The sequence below is a fragment of the Neoarius graeffei genome, chromosome 21 (assembly GCF_027579695.1).
Source record: "Neoarius graeffei isolate fNeoGra1 chromosome 21, fNeoGra1.pri, whole genome shotgun sequence".
NCBI classification, from domain to species: domain Eukaryota; kingdom Metazoa; phylum Chordata; class Actinopteri; order Siluriformes; family Ariidae; genus Neoarius; species Neoarius graeffei.
Window position 1 is genome coordinate 2,255,358 of NC_083589.1, and position 22,285 is coordinate 2,277,642.

Sequence of the window (22,285 nt, forward strand, 5' to 3'; positions counted from 1 at the left end):
ACTGCTCGAGCTCCAAACCGTTCATCTGCCAAAAAGGTGAAACCTGAGCTCGGTTCTGAGGTGGAAAGTTGTGTTCAGGTCATGTGTAAACATTATTTTATGATCAGAGCATCTCCATCAGTCAGAGGCGATGACCTTCAACCTTATAGTCTGCTTCTTTCTGCTGTAATCTTTATAGCCTCTTTTCTAAAGGATGATGTTCATTTCTCATTTTTTTAATTCTACAAATTTATCTGTATTTACCAATTTAAGTAAAGAGTGGAAATATATTATGATTTGCAGAACTTTCAGCTTTCTGGTAGAGTTTTATTCTATTATTAAATATCAGTTTGATAATATTCAGATTAATGTGATGTTTTGATGTCTTCAGGAAAAAATGTTGGCCCTCCACCAGTTCCACCCACCGCCGTACCAGGTATCAGTTTCTCTCTCTCTCTCTTTCTTTCTTTCTCTCTCTCTCTCGTAATGATTTATTGTATAAAATATATAATAATCACACAGTAATATTGTAAACCAATAATGTGAAAGTTAAAGAATAAAGGAAAATGCTTCAATGAAACTGTAACATTTACTAACTGTGTAAAACATTATTTGATGATCAGAGCATCTCCATCAGTCAGAAGCGATGACCTTCTACTTTATAGTCTGCTTCTTTCTGCTATAATCCTCTTTTCAAAAGGATGAGATTCATTTATCTTTCTTTTTTAATTCAACAAAATTACCTGTATTTACAAATGTAAGTAAAGAGTATTAATTATATGAAATTTCATTCAGTGTATTTTGATCTGAGCCCTGTGATGACCTGGTGACGTGTCCAGGGTGAACCCCACCTCTCGCCCATAGTCAGCTGGGATAGGCTCCAGCCCGTGACCCTGTACAGGATAAGCGGCTACAGATAATGGACGGATATTTTGATTTGTGTAACTTTCAGTTTCTGGGAGAGTTTTATTACCTTATTAAATATATGTTTTATAATATTTAAATTAATGTGATGTTTTGATGTCTCCAGGTCAAAGTGTTGGTCCTCCACCAGTTCCACCCACCGCCGTACCAGGTATCAGTTTCTTTCTCTCTCTCTCTCTCTCTCTCTCTCTCTCTCTCTCTCTCTCTCACACACACACACACACTCTCTCTCTCTCTCTCTCTCTCTCTCTCTCTCTCTCTCAGGCAGTGTGAGGCTGGTGAATGGTGGAAGTCGCTGTGCTGGGAGAGTGGAGGTTCTTCAGGATGGTCAGTGGGGAACAGTGTGTGGTCGTGGCTGGGATATGAGAGAAGCTGCAGTGGTGTGTAGAGAGCTGGGCTGTGGGGAGCCTGTAAATGCACCACAATATGGTGAATTTGGAGCGGGATCAGGAACAATCTGGATGGTTTATGTGTGGTGTAGAGGATCAGAGTCGACACTGAAGAACTGTAGATCAGATGGGAGGGGGGATTACTGTGGTCACGGTCGTGATGCTGGAGTCACCTGTTCAGGTAAACTGCTGTATTTAGGAAAAAAATATAACAAATAGTAAAATTATTGTTTTGATCGATTTGACTAAATTTTGCCCCTCCATTGTAATGATTTATTGATATTCTGGCTAACAATGTGTGTGTGTGTGTGTGTGTGTGTGTGTGTGTGTGTGTGTGTGTGTGTGTGTGAGAGAGAGAGAGAAAGAGAGAGAACATGATGTTATGGTTTTTGTGGATTTTCTCTCTCTCTCTCTCTCTCTCTCTCTCTCTCTCTCTCTCTCTCTCACACACACACATACACACACACATGCTCTCTCGCTCTCTCTCTCTCTCTCTCTCTCAGACGGTGTGAGGTTGGTGAATGGTGGAAGTCGCTGTGCTGGGAGAGTGGAGGTTCTTCAGGATGGTCAGTGGGGAACAGTGTGTGGTGATGACTGGGATCTGGACGATGCTGCAGTGGTGTGTGGAGAGCTGGGCTGTGGGGGGCCTGTAAATGCAACACAAAATAGTGACTTTGGAGCGGGATCAGGACCAATCTGGCTGGTTGGTGTGCAGTGTAGAGGATCAGAGTCGACACTGAAGAACTGTAGATCAGATGGGAGGGGGGATTACTGTGGTCACGGTCGGGATGCTGGAGTCACCTGTTCAGGTAAACTGCTGTATTTAGGAAAAAATATAACAAATAGTAAAATTATTGTTTTGATCGATTTGATGAAATTTTGCTCCTCCACTGTCAAGATTTATTGATATTCTGACTAAAAATGTGTGTGTGTGTGTGTGTGTGTGAGAGAGAGAGAGAGAGAGAGAGAGAAAGAGAGAGCATGAGAGAGAGAGAGAGAGAGTGTGTGTGTGTGTGTGTGTGTGTGTGTGTGTGTGTGTGTGTGTGAGAGAGAGAGAGAAGTTTTATTTGATGGTCTGGTTTATGTGGATTCTCTCTCTCTCTCTCTCTCTCTCTCTCTCTCTCAGGCAGTGTGAGGTTGGTGAATGGTGGAAGTCGCTGTGCTGGGAGAGTGGAGGTTCTTCATGATGGTCAGTGGGGAACAGTGTGTAATGATTACTGGGATACGAGAGAAGCTGCGGTGGTGTGTAGACAGCTGCGCTGTGGGGAGCCTGTAAATTTTCGGTATAAGGCTCACTTTGGACGAGGATCCGGACCAATCTGGATGGATGATGTGAACTGTAGAGGATCAGAGTTGACACTGAAGAACTGTACATCAGCAGGGTTGAGGAAAAATGACTGTAATCATGGTGCAGATGCTGGAGTCACCTGCTCAGGTAAATTGGTTTTAATCTTAACATTTAAAATATATGCTCAAAAATATATTTATTACCACAATCGATATTTAAGTTCAATAAAATAAATGTTGATCATAATAGACTGCGCTGTCGGGGTCCGGTGTAAAGTCCACTTTGATGAACATGACAGTGTGTTGGACGCAGCGTCACTGCAATCTGCTGTAAAATCAGCTTTCGAGGAATTACACACTATATGATCATTTTACTACTACTGATAATAATAATAATAATAATAATAATAATAATAATAATAATATCTCAGGTGACCTCTGGTGGGATCACAACCCTGAGGGTAATAAGCTCTGCCTCAAACATTCACACTCTGCTTTTCCTTTGATTTCGATGAAACAACAGAGAACTCTGATTATGTTTTGTGATTATTACATTACATTCTGCTCAGTGAGATTCTGTTCAGTTTCTTTGACAAATTAGAAGAAATTTTAAATTATATTTAAATCTCCACATCAGTATTCAGACCTGCGATGTAATAACTGACTTATTTTCAGGGCGGAGTTTATCTACAACAGAGGCGTGTCTCAGTTGCGTGCGTTTCTGATGTTGAACTTAAATGCGTGTTTCTTGCGTGATATCAGCCTGAGTGAGGAGCAGTGTTAACTCCAGCGCCACCATCTGACAGTTTGCTGGAACAACAATGCCATGCTGACATTTATATTCATGCTGTAAATTCACTCAAAAACACGATGGAGCGTCATTCAAGGGCAATAATCAAGACATAAATACGATGGTATTAAATGATTACCAATATTCACACTTATAGTGCATGAAAAAGGTTGTTTCACATGGAGGATGTTGGAAGAGACACATGTGAATAAGAAATATTGCTTATCTGGAGGAGTGAAGTCTTTATGGCCAAAATTATAAATGAACTTAAAGTTTCTCTGTAAGTGTATCAGACGAGCGCTCGGTCAGATTATCCTTCACACCGTGATTATGTTTTCTGAACAGGAGAGCAGATGGAATTAACACAGACATCATGTTTTATTCATTTGAAGAATTAAAATTCAAATCTAAAGCATGAAAAAACTGACTACAATAGAACATGATGTTCTGGATCAGGGCCCATTTTATAAGCTGGAGAACAATGAGTGTGGAAGCCATATAATTAAATTAACAGAACTATTCAGGCATCAAAATCTTATCAATATGATCGACTCAGTGCTCGCCATCTCATTCCTATATCATCATATTAGTCTTTTTATTTTTAAACTGTTTCTTGCTTTTATGTTCCATCGTGTTACATTTGACAGGAAATGTAAAAAGTGCGATTTTCAGTCCCAGATATTTTGTGAATTTAATGATGAGTGTTAATAAAATGATGATATTAAATGTGAATAATATAAAGGAAGAACACATAAAACTGCCTGAAGCAGCTGTGTAACCCGACTCTGAATATGAGGAACTCTCCCTGTTGACATTCTGCTGTGACTTCTGGACTTCACTGGTTCTGAATCTGGCCCACTGGGATTGTTGTGACTCTTCAACACTATTTCTGTCACTTTAATGTTCATTCTGACTTCATCACTTTAAATATCTGTGTGTTACTGTAGGAAATGATCCTGAGAACGAGGATGATGCTGTTCCAGCTGATCAGAGTACAGTTATAGTGACAGGTATGATAAAGTAAGATGAGATTTATTTTTGTATCATTTGTTTGGTGAATTATTGAATTTTCCTCTTAATGAAAGAGTTAATATAATTTCATTCATGGTAATTACAGCACATACTGCATACTGTACAACCCCGATTCCAAAAAAGTTGGGACAAAGTACAAATTGTAAATAAAAATGTAATGCAATGATGTGGAAGTTTCAAAATTTCATATTTTTTTCAGAATAGAACATAGATGACATTTCAAATGTTTAAACTGAGAAAATGTATCATTTAAAAAGAAAAATTAGGTGATTTTAAATTTCATGACAACAACACATCTCAAAAAAGTTGGGACAAGGCCATGTTTACCACTGTGAGACATCCCCTTTTCTCTTTACAACAGTCTGTAAACGTCTGGGGACTGAGGAGACAAGTTGCTCAAGTTTAGGGATAGGAATGTTAACCCATTCTTGTCTAATGTAGGATTCTAGTTGCTCAACTGTCTTAGGTCTTTTTTGTTGTATCTTCCGTTTTGTGATGCGCCAAATGTTTTCTATGGGTGAAAGATCTGGACTGCAGGCTGGCCAGTTCAGTACCCGGACCCTTCTTCTACGCAGCCATGATGCTGTAATTGATGCAGTATGTGGTTTGGCATTGTCATGTTGGAAAATACAAGGTCTTCCCTGAAAGAGACGTCGTCTGGATGGGAGCATATGTTGCTCTAGAACCTGGATATACCTTTCAGCATTGATGGTGTCTTTCCAGATGTGTAAGCTGCCCATGCAACACGCACTAATGCAACCCCATACCATCAGAGATGCAGGCTTCTGAACTGAGCGCTGATAACAACTTGGGTCGTCTTTCTCCTCTTTAGTCCGAATGACACGGCGTCCCTGATTTCCATAAAGAACTTCACATTTTGATTCGTCTGACCACAGAACAGTTTTCCACTTTGCCACAGTCCATTTTAAATGAGCCTTGGCCTAGAGAAGACATCTGCGCTTCTGGATCATGTCTAGATACGGCTTCTTCTTTGAACTATAGAGTTTTAGCTGGCAACGGCGGATGGCACGGTGAATTGTGTTCACAGATAATGTTCTCTGGAAATATTCCTGAGCCCATTTTGTGATTTCCAATACAGAAGCATGCCTGTATGTGATGCAGTGCCGTCTAAGGGCCCGAAGATCACGGGCACCCAGTATGGTTTTCTGGCCTTGACCCTTACGCACAGAGATTCTTCCAGATTCTCTGAATCTTTTGATGATATTATGCACTGTAGATGATGATATGCTCAAACTCTTTGCAATTTTACACTGTTGAACTCCTTTCTGATATTGCTCCACTATTTTTCGGCGCAGAATTAGGGGGATTGGTGATCCTCTTCCCATCTTTACTTCTGAGAGCCGCTGCCACTCCAAGATGCTCTTTTTATACCCAGTCATGTTAATTACCTATTGCCAATTGACCTAATGAGTTGCAATTTGGTCCTCCAGCTGTTCCTTTTTTCTACCTTTAACTTTTCCAGCCTCTTATTGCCCCTGTCCCAACTTTTTTGAGATGTGTTGCTGTCATGAAATTTCAAATGAGCCAATATTTGGCATGAAATTTCAAAATGTCTCATTTTCGACATTTGATATGTTGTCTATGTTCTATTGTGAATACAATATCAGTTTTTGAGATTTGTAAATTATTGCATTCCGTTTTTATTTACAATTTGTACTTTGTCCCAACTTTTTTGGAATCGGGGTTGTACATGTGGAAGTTGTCCTTCATTTAGATCAGGAACTTGATAATACGGTACACCTTGCCTGTAAGGTTAGTGATGGTTATGGTTAGCGGAGTGATATGGTGTAAGGTCAGCAGGTCATCTGTCACGTTGTTGAGTTGTCGGGTGTCCTACAGTTGTGGCGGACATTAAAGTGAATTAATGAGCAGACAAGCTCTCCCTTTGTTTTCTCAAAATCAGTCTCGAAAAAGCCACGTTACAATAATAATGTGACAGTTTTTATACTGACAGGTATGATAATAATGTGACAGTTTTGTAATCTCTATCATCAACACAGTCATAAATAATATCAAAGTGTATTTACTGTCATTGATTTAATTAATTTTGACAGAGAAAATACCAGAGTCCTGTGATGCTGCTGTTACCAATAGTACACAAGGATTATATCACAGAAAGAAAGAAAGATGTTTCACTTTTACATCTGTGTGTCTGGATAGAATCTTTTGAGTAAAACAGGGTAAAAATATTTTGAAATTATGTTCTGTATCTAACAGACACCATCACAGACCCTGATCTTTTTATTTGTTTTTTTTTTTGCATACTGATTCCATTGTTCTGTCCACCTCTCAGACGGTGTGAGGTTGGTGAATGGTGAAAGTCGCTGTGCTGGGAGAGTGGAGGTTCTTCAGGATGGTCAGTGGGGAACAGTGTGTAGTCTTGCCTGGGATTGGAAAGATGCTGCAGTGGTGTGTAGAGAGCTGAGCTGTGGGGAGCCTGTAGATCTGCGGTTTTGGACTGGGTTTGGGCGAGGATCCGGACCAATCTGGATACACGATTTGTACTGCAGAGGATCAGAGTCAACACTGAACAACTGTAGCTCACAAGGGGGACACGTCTGTAATCAGAATACTAATGCTGGAGTCATCTGTTCAGGTAAACTGATGTACTGAGAAAAAAATCTATCTAATATCAAAACAATTATTTTTTACATTTTCGATTTTATGTAAATCTAAAGCATTTTGCAGCTACACTGTAATGATTTGTTGGTATTCTGACATGTTGAAAATGTGTCCAATATTTACACAATGAAATAAAACACAGGTCACATAAGGCCGAGACTCTCTGCTGGTCCTCACCGGTGCTCTGGGAGAGTGGAGGTGTTTCTTGGACGTTCCTGGTCCACAGTGTGTGATGCTGACTTTGACCAGCAGGATGCAGAAGTTGTGTGCAGAGAGCTGGGCTGTGGGATTCCTGTGGAGGTGCTGGGATCAGCTGCTTTTGGCCGAGGGGAGGGTCAGGTGTGGACAGAGGAGCTTCAGTGTAGAGGAAACGAATCTGAGATTTACTTCTGTCCAACATCATCTTCATTCAAACACTCAACCTGCTCCCATGACAACAATGTGGGATTAAAATGTTCTGGTGAAGTATCATGATTTAACTTCTGTTTAAATAGAGACCACAAACCTGTCAATCAAACTTTAAGGTGCCTTTGTTAATTTTCCTCTTTCACCGAGCTCTCGGCTGTTTGTTCAGCTCACACAGGGGCGCGGCTGGTGAACGGACCGGACTCCTGTTCCGGTCGAGTGGAGCTCCAGTACCTCAGTGAGTGGGGCACAGTTTGTGCTGTAAGCTGGGATATGAGAGCTGCAGATGTTCTCTGTGCACAGCTGGACTGTGGGAGTGCTGTGGTGGAGGTTGACTGGTTTGGGAATGGGAGTGGCCGCATCTGGGCTGATGTGTTTGATTGTCAGGGGAATGAGACACACCTCTCACAATGTGGCATCTCATCATGGAGTCGAGCTGCATGCTCTCATCAACACGATGCTGGAGTCATCTGTAATGGTGAGATATTAACATCACATACACCATGTTAGTGAATAAAGTCAGTGTTCATTCGAATATTTAAACCATGTTCTTCTGCTTCAGGATCATCCGTGGCGTTTCATGAGGGGCGAGTGCGGTTGTCTGGAGGGAGCGAGTGTCAGGGGGAGGTGGAGATTTATTTCAGGCAGGACTGGAGGAGAGTTCTCCAGGACTTGTGGAGTCTGTCTGAGGCGTCTGTGCTCTGCAGACAGCTGGGCTGTGGCTCTGTGCTGAACTACCGCTCCTCTCCATCCACCACTGAACACAAACACATGTGTGTAACGGGCTTCAGCTGCTCTGGGACTGAAGCTCATCTGGGGAACTGCAGCAGAGCACTAAATGTCAGCTGCAGCTCCGGGGAACAGCTGTACATCACCTGCTCAGGTAAGCAGCACAACACCGACCAATGAACGATTAACACGATTAACAACAGTAATAAATGTTTTATCCTTCTAAAGTGTTCTATTAAATATACAGAAAAATAAAATAGTCTACAAAGGTATATTAGTTTTATATACTTTATTAAATTAAATAAATCTTTAACTCAGACCCCAGGTCCATCAGGCTGGTTGGTTCTGGTGGAGACTGTGCAGGAAGGCTGGAGGTTTTCCACAGCGGCTCGTGGGGGACAGTGTGTGATGACTCATGGGATATTGAGGATGCGCAGGTGGTGTGCAGACAGCTGCAGTGTGGAGAGGCCCTCAGTACCCACATACCAGCCTGGTTTGGTCCTGGAACTGGGTCCATATGGCTGAATGAGGTGGAGTGTGAGGGGAACGAGACGTCCCTGTGGAACTGCAGATTTCAGCGGTGTGAAGAGGGTGAATGTGGACACCAGGAGGACGTAGGAGTCGTGTGCTCAGGTACAGTGTGATGACTGAGATTAAACCTGTTAAATATGGACATGTCTGTGTTTCAAAACTCAGCTCCAAAGTTCCTGAAATTCAACATGAGAGTAAGGAGCTGTTTATAAATGTCATCCATGTTGAATATCTTTTTACAGAAAGATAACAGAGTAAACCTCAGCCACGAACTGCCAAAATATAAACAGCACATTAAGTGTCCCACCAGGGACTCTAACACTCTGGACCACTGTTACACTGTTTTAAAGGACTCATACACGGGCGATTACTCTAAGACAATGAGGGAGGCTCAGCCTCCTCTAAAAATGACGAACATCGTGTAGGATGAATTGCGCTAGGCTTATGTTATAGCCGACCTTATAACATTGCTATTTCAGATCCAGAATCATAGAAATATATGTGCTCAACCCAACTACAGTGCGAAATCATTTTGTTATAACTTTCCCCAGTTCGCCTAATGTGTGCGTGAGTTTTTCCCCCTCGTGACAGCGTGATCCAGCCCAGCCTCAGTGGACTAAAATGGCATTTGGGAGCTATGCGCTTGTCAATCTCAAAATGCAAGACAATTATTGGACAAATACTGCGAAAATGCCCACCCCACGGAGTCCCACGGACTCCCAGCCTCAGTGGACTTCAACGGCATTTGGGAGCTATGCGCTTGTCAATCTCAAAATGCAAGATGATTATTGGACAAATACTGCGAAAATGCCTGCCCACGGACTCCGAGCCTCACAGTGGGAGGGACATGGCAGTTTCCGCAAGGAGACTGGTGATTGGTGAAAGCGGCCGGATATTTTCTTTGATTGACAGCTCGTTTCAACTATAGACAGGCAGCGGTGAATTTCAGTTCAGTCCCATGCGGATTCGCAAGTGCTGTGGTGTATTGTAAGAGATCAGCTTACATTTCGATTTCATTCATTACATACGGTTTCTACCAGCTTTTTTAGTTTGTATATATTTTCATTGTAAATAAAGTGTAAATATAGTGTTGTCAAGTTTGCTATCTTAGTTCCAGAAATTTCGTTTATTTGAGTGACTGAACTTGAACTTGAGGGGGCTAGTCAGCTAGCAAGAAAGCTGCGCATGGATGCCAAGCATTGTTGATTTAATTTTGGCAAAGCAATTTGCCAGTCTTCCTTTCGAGGAAAAAATAAAAATTAAAGAGCAGGGTAGACCAACGCCTCAAATTGACTTGGTGAAAAAGGTAGGGAATAATACTCGTTCCTTTCAGCTCTCCTGGTACGAGAAAGTGAATTGGCTAACAGCAAGTGACCCACATCAACAACAGTAAATAGGCTACTTTAGTAATATGTCATGGATGGACCAAAACTATAGAATCTATTTAAAATGTTTATGCTGAGTATATTATATTGGAATATATATTTTTCTGGATATGAATTAAACACCGCTACAATTTGGAAAACATTTTTAAGCAAAAACACAGCTGAGAACATTTCACACTACAGACCTTGATTAAACGTGAAGGGTTATCAAAATTGTCAATAAAACATTTCTCAGTCAAAATAAATAAAATATAGGGAAAGTGTCATTGAATGAAATGTGTGGCACCCAGCTCTATGTTTGGCTCCCCAAGGTCAGTGCTTGTGCCTATTCCAGAACACTCTGCTGTTACTGCTGAGGTTCCTGACAAACAGCTGCTTTCAATAATGATCAATTTTTAAACAACATGCCACAATTTTAAAATATCTCATCTCATCTCATTATCTCTAGCCGCTTTATCCTTCTACAGGGTCGCAGGCAAGCTGGAGCCTATCCCAGCTGACTACGGGCGAAAGGCGGGGTACACCCTGGACAAGTCGCCAGGTCATCACAGGGCTGACACATTGACACAGACAACCATTCACACTCACATTCACACCTACGGTCAATTTAGAGTCACCAGTTAACCTAACCTGCATGTCTTTGGACTGTGGGGGAAACCGGAGCACCCGGAGGAAACCCACGCGGACACGGGGAGAACATGCAAACTCCACACAGAAAGGCCCTCGCCGGCCCCGGGGCTCGAACCCAGGACCTTCTTGCTGTGAGGCGACAGTGCTAACCACTACACCACCGTGCCGCCCATTTTAAAATATAAAATGTTAAAATATACCCCCCCAACACCACCATCATGTATATTGGACAGTAGGCTAATGGGCCAAAGAACCTGTTATTTCACAGTTTGTGACCCTGCCAACAATCAGCCAGATCAGAGGCAAGAGTATGGGCAAAATTGATGTGTTTTTTCTTTTAAAATCTGGAAATATCGTAACCGATCAGCCTCCCCTGTTTGAAAGACTACCAGCCGCCACTGGACTCATACCACTCTGTCCCCCGTGCAGCCTTGGGACTATCTGATCACTGTATGGTTCATCTTATCCCGTCCTAAAGGTAGAAGCTGAAATCTGCTAAGCCTGTAGTTAAGACAGTGAGGAGATGGTCTGATGAGGCCAAAGCGGAACTACAAGCCTGCTTTGACTGCACTGATTGGAGTGTTTTTGAGGCTGCAGCTTCAAACCTTCATGAACTGACTGATACTGTGACATCTTACATCAGTTTTTGTGAGGATATGTGTGTGCCCACCAAGACCTTCCGCACATACAGTACAATAACAACAAACCCTGGTTCACCACAAAACTCAGACAGCTTCGCCAGGCCAAGGAGGAGGCCTACAGAAGTGGGGACAAAGTCCTGTACAAACAGGCCAGAAACACACTAACGAAAGAGGTGAAATCAGCTAAGAGGAGCTACGCTGAAAGAATTAAAAACAGCCTTTCAGCCAACGATCCAGCATCAGTGTGGACAGGCCTGAAGAATATCACTCAGTGCGTTTACATGCACATCCAAATCGAGCTACTGTCGGTAATCGAGCTAAGGGTCCCAGCAGGGGTGCCAGAGAAATCCAATCCTACATGCACACAAGGAAATCGAGCTATTGTGTGAGGTACATTGTGCACCCGAGCCACAGGTGGCGCTACACACCCCATTATGTTGGTACACTTCCGGTTGTCATCATGAAGAAGAGCTATTCAAGAGTATAAACAAAGTTATCAGTTCCATGTTCACAAGAAGAATGACAACGAGGACAGCAACATCGAGAGAGAGAAGATGGACAACAACGAAGCAGCTCAGCACTTGCTGAACATTCTGTACACCGAGGCTGTTGTGTTTCCCGCTTGTGGTCTCGTCACTCGTCACTTCTGGAAGGGGCAGTGCTGAAGTAAGTAGCTCGACTACGTAGCTCGATAGGGTTTACATGCACTAAGTAGCTCGGCTACAATCACATAATCTAGGTCGCGTAGCTCGATTACGAGAAATCCAGTTCGGTTCGATTTCAGCCGAGCTAATGTGTTTCCATGGCATTTAGAACTTCGATTTCAGTCGAGCTACAGCAGAAATTAGATTTTCTCTATGTGCATGTAAACGCACTGACTGTGGACAGGCCTGAAGAATATCACTAACTACAGGAGACCATCCCCCTACACTGCAATGAACCATCAACTGGCTGACGAGTTGAATGTGTTCTACTCCAGATTCTACAAATTCACACCTCTCCCCCCCTCAGACATTAAAGACCCATTCACACCCCCTGCTATTCTGCCTCCTCTCACCTCTGACCCCACACCAGCACTCAAGATCTGCGAAGAGGATGTTTGTCAGCTTTTTCGCAGACAGAAGATCAGGAAGGCACCTGGCTCAGATGGTGTATCACCCTCCTGTCTGAAGGTCTGTGCTGATCAGCTGGCTCCCATCTTCACCCAGATCTTCAATATATCCCTGGAGCTGTGTGAAGTCCCCTCATGCTTCAAACACTCCACAATAATCCCGGTTCCCAAGAAAACCACCATCACAGGACTGAATGACTACAGGCCTGTAGCTCTCACATCTGTAGTCATGAAGTCCTTTGAGAGACTGGTGTTGTCACACCTGAAGGACATCACAGACTCCCTGCTGGACCCCCTGCAGTTTGCCTACTGAGCAAACAGGTCAGCAGATGATGCAATCAATATGGGACTACACTACATCCTGCAACACCTTGACTCTGCAGGGACGTACACCAGGATTCTGTTTGTGGACTTCAGTTCGGCATTCAACACCATTGTTCCAGACATCCTCCACACCAAGCTCACACAGCTCACTGTGCCCTCCTCCACCTGTCAGTGGATTACAAACTTCCTGACTGACAGGAAGCAGCAGGTGAGGATGGGGAGCTTCACATCCAGCACTCGGACTGTCAGCACTGGCGCCCCACAAGGGTGTGTGCTCTCCCCACTGCTCTTCTCCCTTTATACCAATGACTGCACCTCAAAAGACCCTTCCATTAAACTCCTGAAATTTGCAGATGATACAACGGTCATCGGCCTCATCCGGGACAGTGACGAGTCTGCATACAGACGGGAGGTTGAACGGCTGGTCTGGTGGTGCGGTCAGAACAATCTGGAGCTGAACACGCTCAAAACTGTGGAGATGACAGTAGACTTTAGGAGGAGCCCCCCCACTCTGCTGCCCATCACCATCAACAACAACACTGTGACTGCAGTTGAAAGTTTCAGGTTTCTGGGTTCCACAATCTCTCAGGACTTGAAGTGGGAGACCAACACAGTCATTATCATCAAAAAGGCTCAGCAGAGGTTGTACTTTCTGCGCCAGCTCAGGAAGGTCAACCTGCCTAAGGTGCTGCTGACACAATTCTACTCTGCCATCATTCAGTCTGTTCTTTGCTCTTCCATCACTGTTTGGTTTGGATCGGTCACCAAACAGGAGAAGAACAGACTGCAATGGACAATAAGGTCTGCAGAGAAAATTATTGGTGTCAACCTGCCCTCCATTCAAGACTTATACTTGTCCAGAGTCAGGAAACGGGCAGGTAACATCTCTGCGGACCCATCACACCCTGGTCACAATCTGTTTAATCTTCTCCCCTCAGGGAGGCAATATAGATCTCTGTATGCAAAAACAACCAGACACAAGAATAGTTTCTTCCCTCAGGCTGTCTCTGTGATGAACAGCTAAAATACAGATTCATATATCAGTAATATCACTTGCAAAATAACTGCACACTCATACTGTCATTCTGTGCTCACTGTTACTTATATTTATACTTATTTAAATTTACTATTCATCTTTGCACTATGCACCATATTGCACCAAAAGGGAAATCCTTTCTGTGATAAACAGCTAAAATCCAGATTCATATGTCAGTAATATCACTTGTAAAATATCTGAACACTTATACCGTCATTCTGTGCACACTGTATACTTTATATTTATTTAACTATTCCATACTTGACTTACCAGGATTACTTTGCACTATGCACCTATTTTTGTTGTTGTTGTTTGCTTGTTTGTTTGATTTTGTGTCTATGCTTTTTTATCTGTTTTGTACTATGAGAGCTACAGTAAGTGAACCGGAGTCAAATTCCTCGTGTGTGTCCACATACCTGGCAATTAAAGTGTTTCTGATAGCTTCTGATAGCTTTCTGATAATATTACACATCTTTAACTGAGTCAATAAAACAGGATTTTTACAAATGAAGTCGAAGTCATTCTTCTTCCAGCAGAGTTTAAAGAGATCCGACTTACGGAGGGCTGTGAGGGGAATCTGGAAGTGTTCTACAATGGAACCTGGGGTAGTGTGTGTCACAATCAGATGGATGATGAGACAGGAAACATGGTGTGTCGAGAGCTGAACTGTGGAAGACGTGGCAGTCTGTCAAACACTGCAGCGAGAGTAAAATCTGCTCCGAACTGGCTGGATTATCTGAAGTGTAGGAAACACGACTCTAATCTGTGGCAGTGTCCATCTTCACCCTGGGGACAGAACCGCTGTGATAATGGTGATGAGGTGGTTCATATTACCTGTACAGGTGGGTGGATTCAGACTTTTCTGCTTCTGTCCATTGCCATAAACTGCAGTGTTTCATTGTGAATAGTGTATAACTAATGTTGCTGAAATATAAAGTGTATTTGGTAAAAAATCCTGTGAAAAGTCTGAGGAAAGTCTGCTCTGAGAGATAAACCTGCATGTGAAACCTTTTCATTAATGCATGTATTTTATTCCTGCAGATGACGGAAAGTCTCTCCATCCACGAGAAAAGTGCTCTTCATTTCCCTCTCAGAAACATTGCTCAAGTAAGGATGGATAAGGAAAAGCTTTTTGTACTGTTCTTCATTTGCATTTGTTAGTGACAGAAGATATTTCCTCATGTGTTTATAAAATCATTTTCTGAGGACTTGAATGGATTTCCTCATAGAACCATCCTGAGGGCATCAGTCTTCCTCACACTTCATGAAAATTCAACCAACAGAGATCAAATCAGGAAACAGAACCCAAAGCTGATCTTAGTGCTTTACATGATTTCATTCAGCAGCAATTCATTCCTTTATTTATGAATAACACATCAAAGTAAACACCTGGATATGGAGTTGGTATAATATTCTTTTTCAGAAGACCTCAGAAAGTGTTTTTGGTAAACGAGCCCATGTTGAGTGTAATATAAGGTTGTATTATCATTGTGTTGTAGTGAGCTGTGTGACTGGAGCTGTTCTTCAGCGTGGGTGTGATCCTCATGTGTGATGTGTGTGATGTAGAGCGCTGGTCTCTCAGGCTGAGGGAAGTTAAGGGAAGCTGCTCTGGGAGGTTGGAGGTGTATCATAACGCTACGTGGGGCTCCGTTTGTGATGATCAGTGGAACATCAGGAACGCTCAGGTGGTGTGCAGACAGCTGGGCTGTGGGTCGGCGCTGAGAGCTGAGAGGAATGTTACTGGTTCTGGTGAAGGGACAATCTGGCTGAACAGAGTGAAGTGTCGAGGGGATGAGATTCACCTGTGGGACTGTCATCATTCCCTGAAGAACCACACTGACTGCTCTCATGCTGGAGTCACCTGTGCAGGTCAGAGGGGTGCACTAACTTTTCAGCTTTCTGTCTCCACTCATTACACTTTTCTCCCAGTGTTAAAACTTGCTGACTTTTATTTATAATCTTTAATGGAATCTTGAAAGCTCAGATCTGAAACAGTAATTCACTCATTAGCATCTCATAAACCTTATTGAGTGAGAGTTTATATTTATTGGAGGATAGAAATGTTTTTTTTTTTCTTTTTGTAAATACAGACATATCCACTGTGTCCATGACAATACCCATCACCAGCACCACCACCACATCAGGTCTGTATATTTGTTCCAGTACAATAATTGCTACTGTTCAGTATTTTTCTAAATATTTATGATTACAGTGTCGTATCGAGATCCTCTTCTGTGTTTCTGACTTTAGTAAGAGCCACTCAAACTCCTCCATCAGCTGGAGCTCCATCCAGCCCTCCACTGGTTCTCTTTGTGTTGGGAACGCTGCTCTTCCTGGCCTTAGTGCTTCTGCTGCTCCTGTTTTACCAGAACAGAGCGCTCAGGAGAGGTACGACACATTCACACATTTTCTTTTCTCTTCAACACCAACTCTATTATTGGATTATATTATTTACAATCGCACACTTTATTCAAAATTGGTATTCAGAATTATTCACAAATACAAACTCATTATTATTATTATTATTATTATTATTATTATTATTATTATTTTCCACTCCCAGATGTCTCTAAGACGAGGCATAAGACTCAGCCTGAGGCAGTCTATGAGGAGATCAACCACAGATCCATCACTAGAAGAAGTAGGAGCTCCACTCAAAGAGGTGAGTGAGATGTGAACTGATCTCCATCACACTGAGGGCCCGGTCCCACAACACCCATAACTATAACTCTACCTATAACTCCAACTCTGACTCTCCCTCTGCCTGAGTTTAGTTCCAGTCTGGAGCAGAAACACCACAACTATAATCCCCACTATAATATCGCTTGGTCCTGACCCTCAGGGAAATAAATATTCATGACTGTTGGTTTAAACAATGAGCTGATTGGTCAGATGCTTGATGGGATCAGGTCCAGGCCTGGAAACATCGCTCCAGAAGCAGCGATACGGATAAACCCAGGCCTGGGCTATAGGGATCCATATCGCTCTGGTGTGAGCACCGACCACATACACTGCAGGGGACCCAGTTATTTATAGTTAGAGTTAGAGTTATTGTGGGAGCGGGCCTTCAAACAGTATTTTCCCCCAAATCCAGTGAGATTTATTTCTTTACAACAAATCAATAAAAATGAATAAAAATGAGTGTGTGTGAGAGGAAGTGTGCAGTTGGAATCCATGTGGTGTCGAGACAGAATTCTGCTGATAAACATCTATTAAAGCTTCTGATTTAGTGCAAGTGTGTGTGTGTGCACTTTCCTGCAACACCCCGCCCCCTCCTGTGTGTGTGTGCTTACGTGCTTTCCTGAACCCTGAACCCCCCTCTCTACCTGTGTGTGTTTTCCTGTACAGGTGCATTACTCTCTCCCTCCCTGTGTGTGTGTGTGTGTGTGTGAGAGATTTACCAAAAATGAATAAAAATGTGTGTGAGAGGAAGTGTGCAGTTGGAGTCCATGTGGTGTCGAGACAGAATTCTGCTGATAAACATCTATTAAAGCTTCTGATTTGCTGCATTTGAACATCAAGTCGAGTCAAATTTATTTATAAAGCAAATTTAAAAACAACAGCAGTTGAGCACAGTGCTGTACAATCATCACAACACACACCATAAAACACCACAATAACACACAAACACCAAGTTAAGAGACAAATCACACCATCTAATAATAATAATAATAATAATAATAATAATCTGAAAATGTCACTGATAATTTTGAATCTTCATCTGTTTCAAACGTAAACTGACAATGTTAATGTTAACAGTCTCGCACCATTTGCTTCACACCGAACGACATTCACCTCGCGGCTCACTCCAGACAGTTCCCCCTACACACACACACACACACACACACACACAGAGTTGTGTCATGTGACTCTTCTTACGATGCATTTACACTCCATCCAATCTACACTTTCACTGCACTGTTCACCAGTTACACTTTTTAAAAGCCTGATGATGATTTCTCTTCTTACACACTGACACACAAATCTCATCCACTTCTCTTTTTAAACACAACTTTCCTCTTCTTGATCATTTTATAGAAACTCCATCTGTTTGTGTTTTATTTCCATTACAATCTGCACTGAAGATTGTGTTTACTCCCTAAAGTATCTGTCCATGGAAACAGCTGACGGAATTAGTGCATTAAAAACTGAACATCACCGACCCGACCTCGCAAAGGAGCTCAAAGGTCAAATCTGACAGTTGATTCAGGGAGAATGGGTGTATATTTGGGGTCGTTTACTGTCACATGGTCTCAGCCAAAAACTTTATTTCATGGTGAAAATGACATTTTTGTCTCTTTTGATAGTTTTTCAGACTTTAGAGCTGAAAATATCAGAGAAACCTGTGATTTGACAGAACGAACAGAAAGAGCAGATGTAAATTATACACAGTGAATAATACATTTCATTTATGTCGAGGTCAGAGTTTCGGGTAAAAGTGGAGAAAACACCGACGCAAAGTTTTCAGTGATAACCATCACACTGGGGAATTTCTGTCATTTTTATCTCCAGCTTTTGATAAAATATATCAGTTTGTCAATAATCTACAAAAGAATCTGCACGAAAGAAAAAATACAAGGTCATTATCTGTAAATATGAAACTATTTTTATGATTTTTTGAAAATAGTACAGTCAGAAACAGAAAATGACCTTTTTGACCTCTCACAGTAGGTCAAAGGTCAGATTTGACACTTGATTCTGGTAGAACGGGTCGGTATTTGGGGTTGTTTACTGGAACATATTAGAAGCCAAAATCAATATTTCATGGTGAAATGGCGAGAGTGACCATTTTTGCGAGCGCCAAAATACATTAAATTCAGTTTTTCAAAAACTGACAAAGAATTCTTGACCAAAGAAGAACCTGCACTGGTCCAGAGCAAATCATAACTTTTGGCACCATTGGTGTTTATGAACATGTTGTGGTTTTGGCTGTTTAGGAAACAAACCGTTTTCCACCGCAGTCCAGAACGCGTCACTTTCCACTTGACTGGCGTCGAAGCTTTTTGCGCAGGAAATGAGCTCATAATTTATTTACATAAAATCCAGGGTGAATCCTGATATCTTTAGGAGATACTGTAAGAAATGAAATGACATTTTCAACAAAAAACACATAAAATGTACTCTGTGACCTTGAAAAATAGATCAAGGTCACTCATCTTGGGTCAGTGAGTTTCCGTTGTCTGTGGCTACCAGCAGTTAAAATTTCATCCAAAACCAAAAACTTTTGGAAGAAAAAAATAAATATCACCAAAAATAACAATCCAACAGTAACAGCTTGGGGGCGACAACTGCAAAGGCACCATCTCCCCTGGGCTTCAACCTCGATTTTGGGACGCGACACCCAATGCAACCGGTCAGTGACCTGAGTGACCTTGATGGGACGTGTGGCTGTAAAAGGTCAGAGAGAGAGGGCGGAGCTCGCCCATTTAATGAGTTGTTTTTGGAAAATAAAAATGGATCCTAAACCCTACAGGGAGTCAGTGAAGGAAGGCCAGTACAGGACAAGTAAGAGCTGAAGCCCTCCAGAGCAGGAGCTTTAATGCCCACACAATGCTCCAGGCAGGAGATGAGGATGCTGTGGTCTACTGTGTCGAATGCAGCAGTGAGATGGAAAAGCATCAGAATGGCAGAATCCCTGGAGTCAGTAGCCAATAAAAGATGGTTCAAACTTTTAAAAGTGCAGATTCAGTGCTGTGAAGGACTTTAAAACCAGACTGGAACACCTCAAGAACTCCGTGTGTGTCTAAAAAAGATTGCAATTGTAAGAGCACAACTTTCTCCAGAATTTTTGAAAGCCAGTTAAGAAATTGATGTAAAATTGGAGAGGACTGCGGAGTCCAGATGAGGTTTTGTGATCAGTGGTTGCACTACTGCATGTTTCAAATGTACTGGAACAACACCTGAGGAGAGACTGCTGTTCATAACCATTTGGATGTTTGGGCCAATAGTTTCCAAAATCTCTTGAAAAAGGCGAGGGGGGACAACATCTGTGGGACAAGCTGAAGATTTCATCTGACCAATAATTTCCTTTCAGAGAGAAAGAGACACAGGCTCAAAGTGGGTAAAAGCAGCAGAGCGAGTGACAGTGATAGACGGCTCATAAGAAGGGGGTGAGATGATGCTCTAAGGCTCGCAAGCTTGTCCACAAAGAAGTGGAGGAATTTTTCACAGGTTTCTGGGGAAACATCAGGACGAGCAGATTGGGGGGAATTAAGAACAGTGTTAATGGCACTAAAAAGAACGTGAGCTTTATGACAGTTATTTCAAATAATATCAGAAAAATATTTTGTCTTTTCAGCTTTGACAATTTTCTGGTATCTGCACCAGCTGTCCTTTAAAATCTCAAAACACACCTGCAACTCGTCTTTTTTCCGCCTGTGTTCACCTATCCTGTGAATGTTTTCCTGTACAGGTGCATCGCTGTCTGTGTGTGTGTGTGTGTGTGTGTGTGTGTCTCATGACCATGCTGCTCTCCTCTAACAGGAAGTCTCCTCTCTGAAGAACAGCATTCTGGGTATGAGCATGTGGATGATGAGCTTCTCTCAGGTAAAAAAGCCCAGAGTGTGAGTTTGTCGAACTCCATGAGATTAGAAGAGATTAGAATTGCAATTAAAAATCAGAAATGACTAAACGTGTCCTTTCTGAGACGTGATTATGATGTATTGTATCGAAGAATTACAGTAACTCCAGTGTTTTAATGCTGACACATGACATCTCACAATCAACCTGATCTTACTTTAAGCTTCTGAAATCCCTCTTATCAAATTGATCAAAGCTTCTTTGGATGAGGATTTTATTGAGTATAAATGTGTTTAAAAACCCCAAACAAACAAATGGTTCTTTTTACAGTCAAGTCTGGGATTGGAGAAAAGGCGGAGTATTATGATGATGTCATCAACACCAGTGACTTCATAAGTGGGTGCAGTTGTGAACTGATCCCATAAATTTAGTGACTTGACATGAAACCATGAGGTCAGAATGTGATGGAGCTGTTTGTACAGACCCTCTGCTTTTATTTCATTTAGGTGATACAGGAAGAGTCGAGCCACCAGAGGACTACGATGATGCCGTCACTGCTGGACCAATCCCTGATAACGTGGAGGGTGTGGTTCTGTTTGGGGATTTGTTTTAGAAAGCAGTAGAAATTAAACACACACACTGCACATCAGTTTGTTTCTTGCTTTGTGTGTCGTGACATTTTTGACATGTATACGACATAATTTTGCATTGCGTCATCAAATACACAGTGTACAAACTGCCACTTCAGTAAACTTTAACTCTCTTTAAATATCTGTGTTTTGGTGTAGAGGATGAAGCGGAGAATTATGATGACACCATTCCAGCTGATCAGAAGTCAGTTATACTGACAGGTATGATAATAATGTGACAGTGTCGCATCCACAAGCATCCAAACCATCATTAATGACATTCATGTGGATTTAATAGCTTTTATCTCCACATTCTGACAGAGGACGTGTCCGAGAACTATGATGATGCAGTTACCATGGAAACAAACCCAATCATCATCACAGGTCAGATTTTTTTCTGGAAATAAACAAAAAAAGAAAAGCTGCTGAGGGAACCACTGTTTATAGCTGCGATGACATCAGTGAGCAAAGGAACAAACTTATTTTTCCAAAGATATACAACATTATCTGTAACTATAAATGGATGAAAAGTACAAGATCTAATTCTTTACTCAGTGAAAAACTGAAATTGTTGGCAAAGTCCCATGGTCTAAGAGGAATAAACCACTTGGGGACATGCTGTTGTAGGTAAATGATCAACGTTAGGGTGGTAGCAGTAACTCAGCTTCATCACACCACCCTGTAACTCAGTATTTTACTAGAACAGCAACACAAACAGTGGTTTATTACTGATTCATTGATTTCTTCAGGAGACGGTCCAGAAGATTATGATGATGTCATCACTGAGGAACAGGATGGAGGAGAGACAGAAAGTGAGTGAGTTGTTTATTCTGGTAATGTACGTGAGTGCAAAAGCAGCAAAGTTAAAGTGTGACTCTATTCTATACCATATATAATATAAATATCAGCTTTCTGTTCTGTAATCTCCATTCTGTCATTGAACAAGTGCCGTCATATTTATTACACAGTTTAGATAAGACCTATATTTATGTCTCATTTACTTCCACATCTTATACACATGGCCTGTGTTCATATTAAGAAAGCTGAACTGATAAATCTCCTTTTTTCTCTTTTTTATTGATAGAATATTAAAGACATTCCCACATCGTGCATCACTGATTGTATTTTTAAGGTTTTACATCATGATTAATAGAATACACAGGATCTATTAAAGAGGTCGATGTATTTATTTTACAGAATATGATGACGTGGAGGAGAAATCTCAGAAAGACAGGGACCATGTGACTGAGACACGCTACCAAAGGCCTTTTCTCAGGAAATTACATTTCAACTTTTATAAA

At 41.9% G+C, this 22,285-nt stretch overlaps 1 protein-coding gene across 1 annotated transcript in view; it reads left to right on the forward strand.

Moving 5' to 3' along the window:
• Positions 1 to 999: 999 nt before the first annotated feature.
• Positions 1,000 to 22,285, forward strand: part of LOC132869644 (scavenger receptor cysteine-rich type 1 protein M130-like) — a 38,354-nt gene continuing 17,068 nt past the window's right edge. The window contains exons 1-22 of the mRNA XM_060902936.1: positions 1,000 to 1,054; positions 1,168 to 1,473; positions 1,796 to 2,101; positions 2,419 to 2,727; positions 4,317 to 4,379; positions 6,716 to 7,018; positions 7,187 to 7,504; positions 7,619 to 7,927; positions 8,012 to 8,337; positions 8,487 to 8,811; positions 14,373 to 14,728; positions 14,910 to 14,943; positions 15,403 to 15,705; positions 15,927 to 16,020; positions 16,091 to 16,224; positions 16,400 to 16,498; positions 20,320 to 20,382; positions 20,686 to 20,751; positions 20,862 to 20,939; positions 21,144 to 21,206; positions 21,306 to 21,368; positions 21,734 to 21,796. Of these exons, the coding sequence (XP_060758919.1) occupies positions 1,000 to 1,054; positions 1,168 to 1,473; positions 1,796 to 2,101; positions 2,419 to 2,727; positions 4,317 to 4,379; positions 6,716 to 7,018; positions 7,187 to 7,504; positions 7,619 to 7,927; positions 8,012 to 8,337; positions 8,487 to 8,811; positions 14,373 to 14,728; positions 14,910 to 14,943; positions 15,403 to 15,705; positions 15,927 to 16,020; positions 16,091 to 16,224; positions 16,400 to 16,498; positions 20,320 to 20,382; positions 20,686 to 20,751; positions 20,862 to 20,939; positions 21,144 to 21,206; positions 21,306 to 21,368; positions 21,734 to 21,796 (4,036 nt within the window). The remainder of the gene's footprint in view (positions 1,055 to 1,167; positions 1,474 to 1,795; positions 2,102 to 2,418; positions 2,728 to 4,316; positions 4,380 to 6,715; positions 7,019 to 7,186; positions 7,505 to 7,618; positions 7,928 to 8,011; positions 8,338 to 8,486; positions 8,812 to 14,372; positions 14,729 to 14,909; positions 14,944 to 15,402; positions 15,706 to 15,926; positions 16,021 to 16,090; positions 16,225 to 16,399; positions 16,499 to 20,319; positions 20,383 to 20,685; positions 20,752 to 20,861; positions 20,940 to 21,143; positions 21,207 to 21,305; positions 21,369 to 21,733; positions 21,797 to 22,285) is intronic.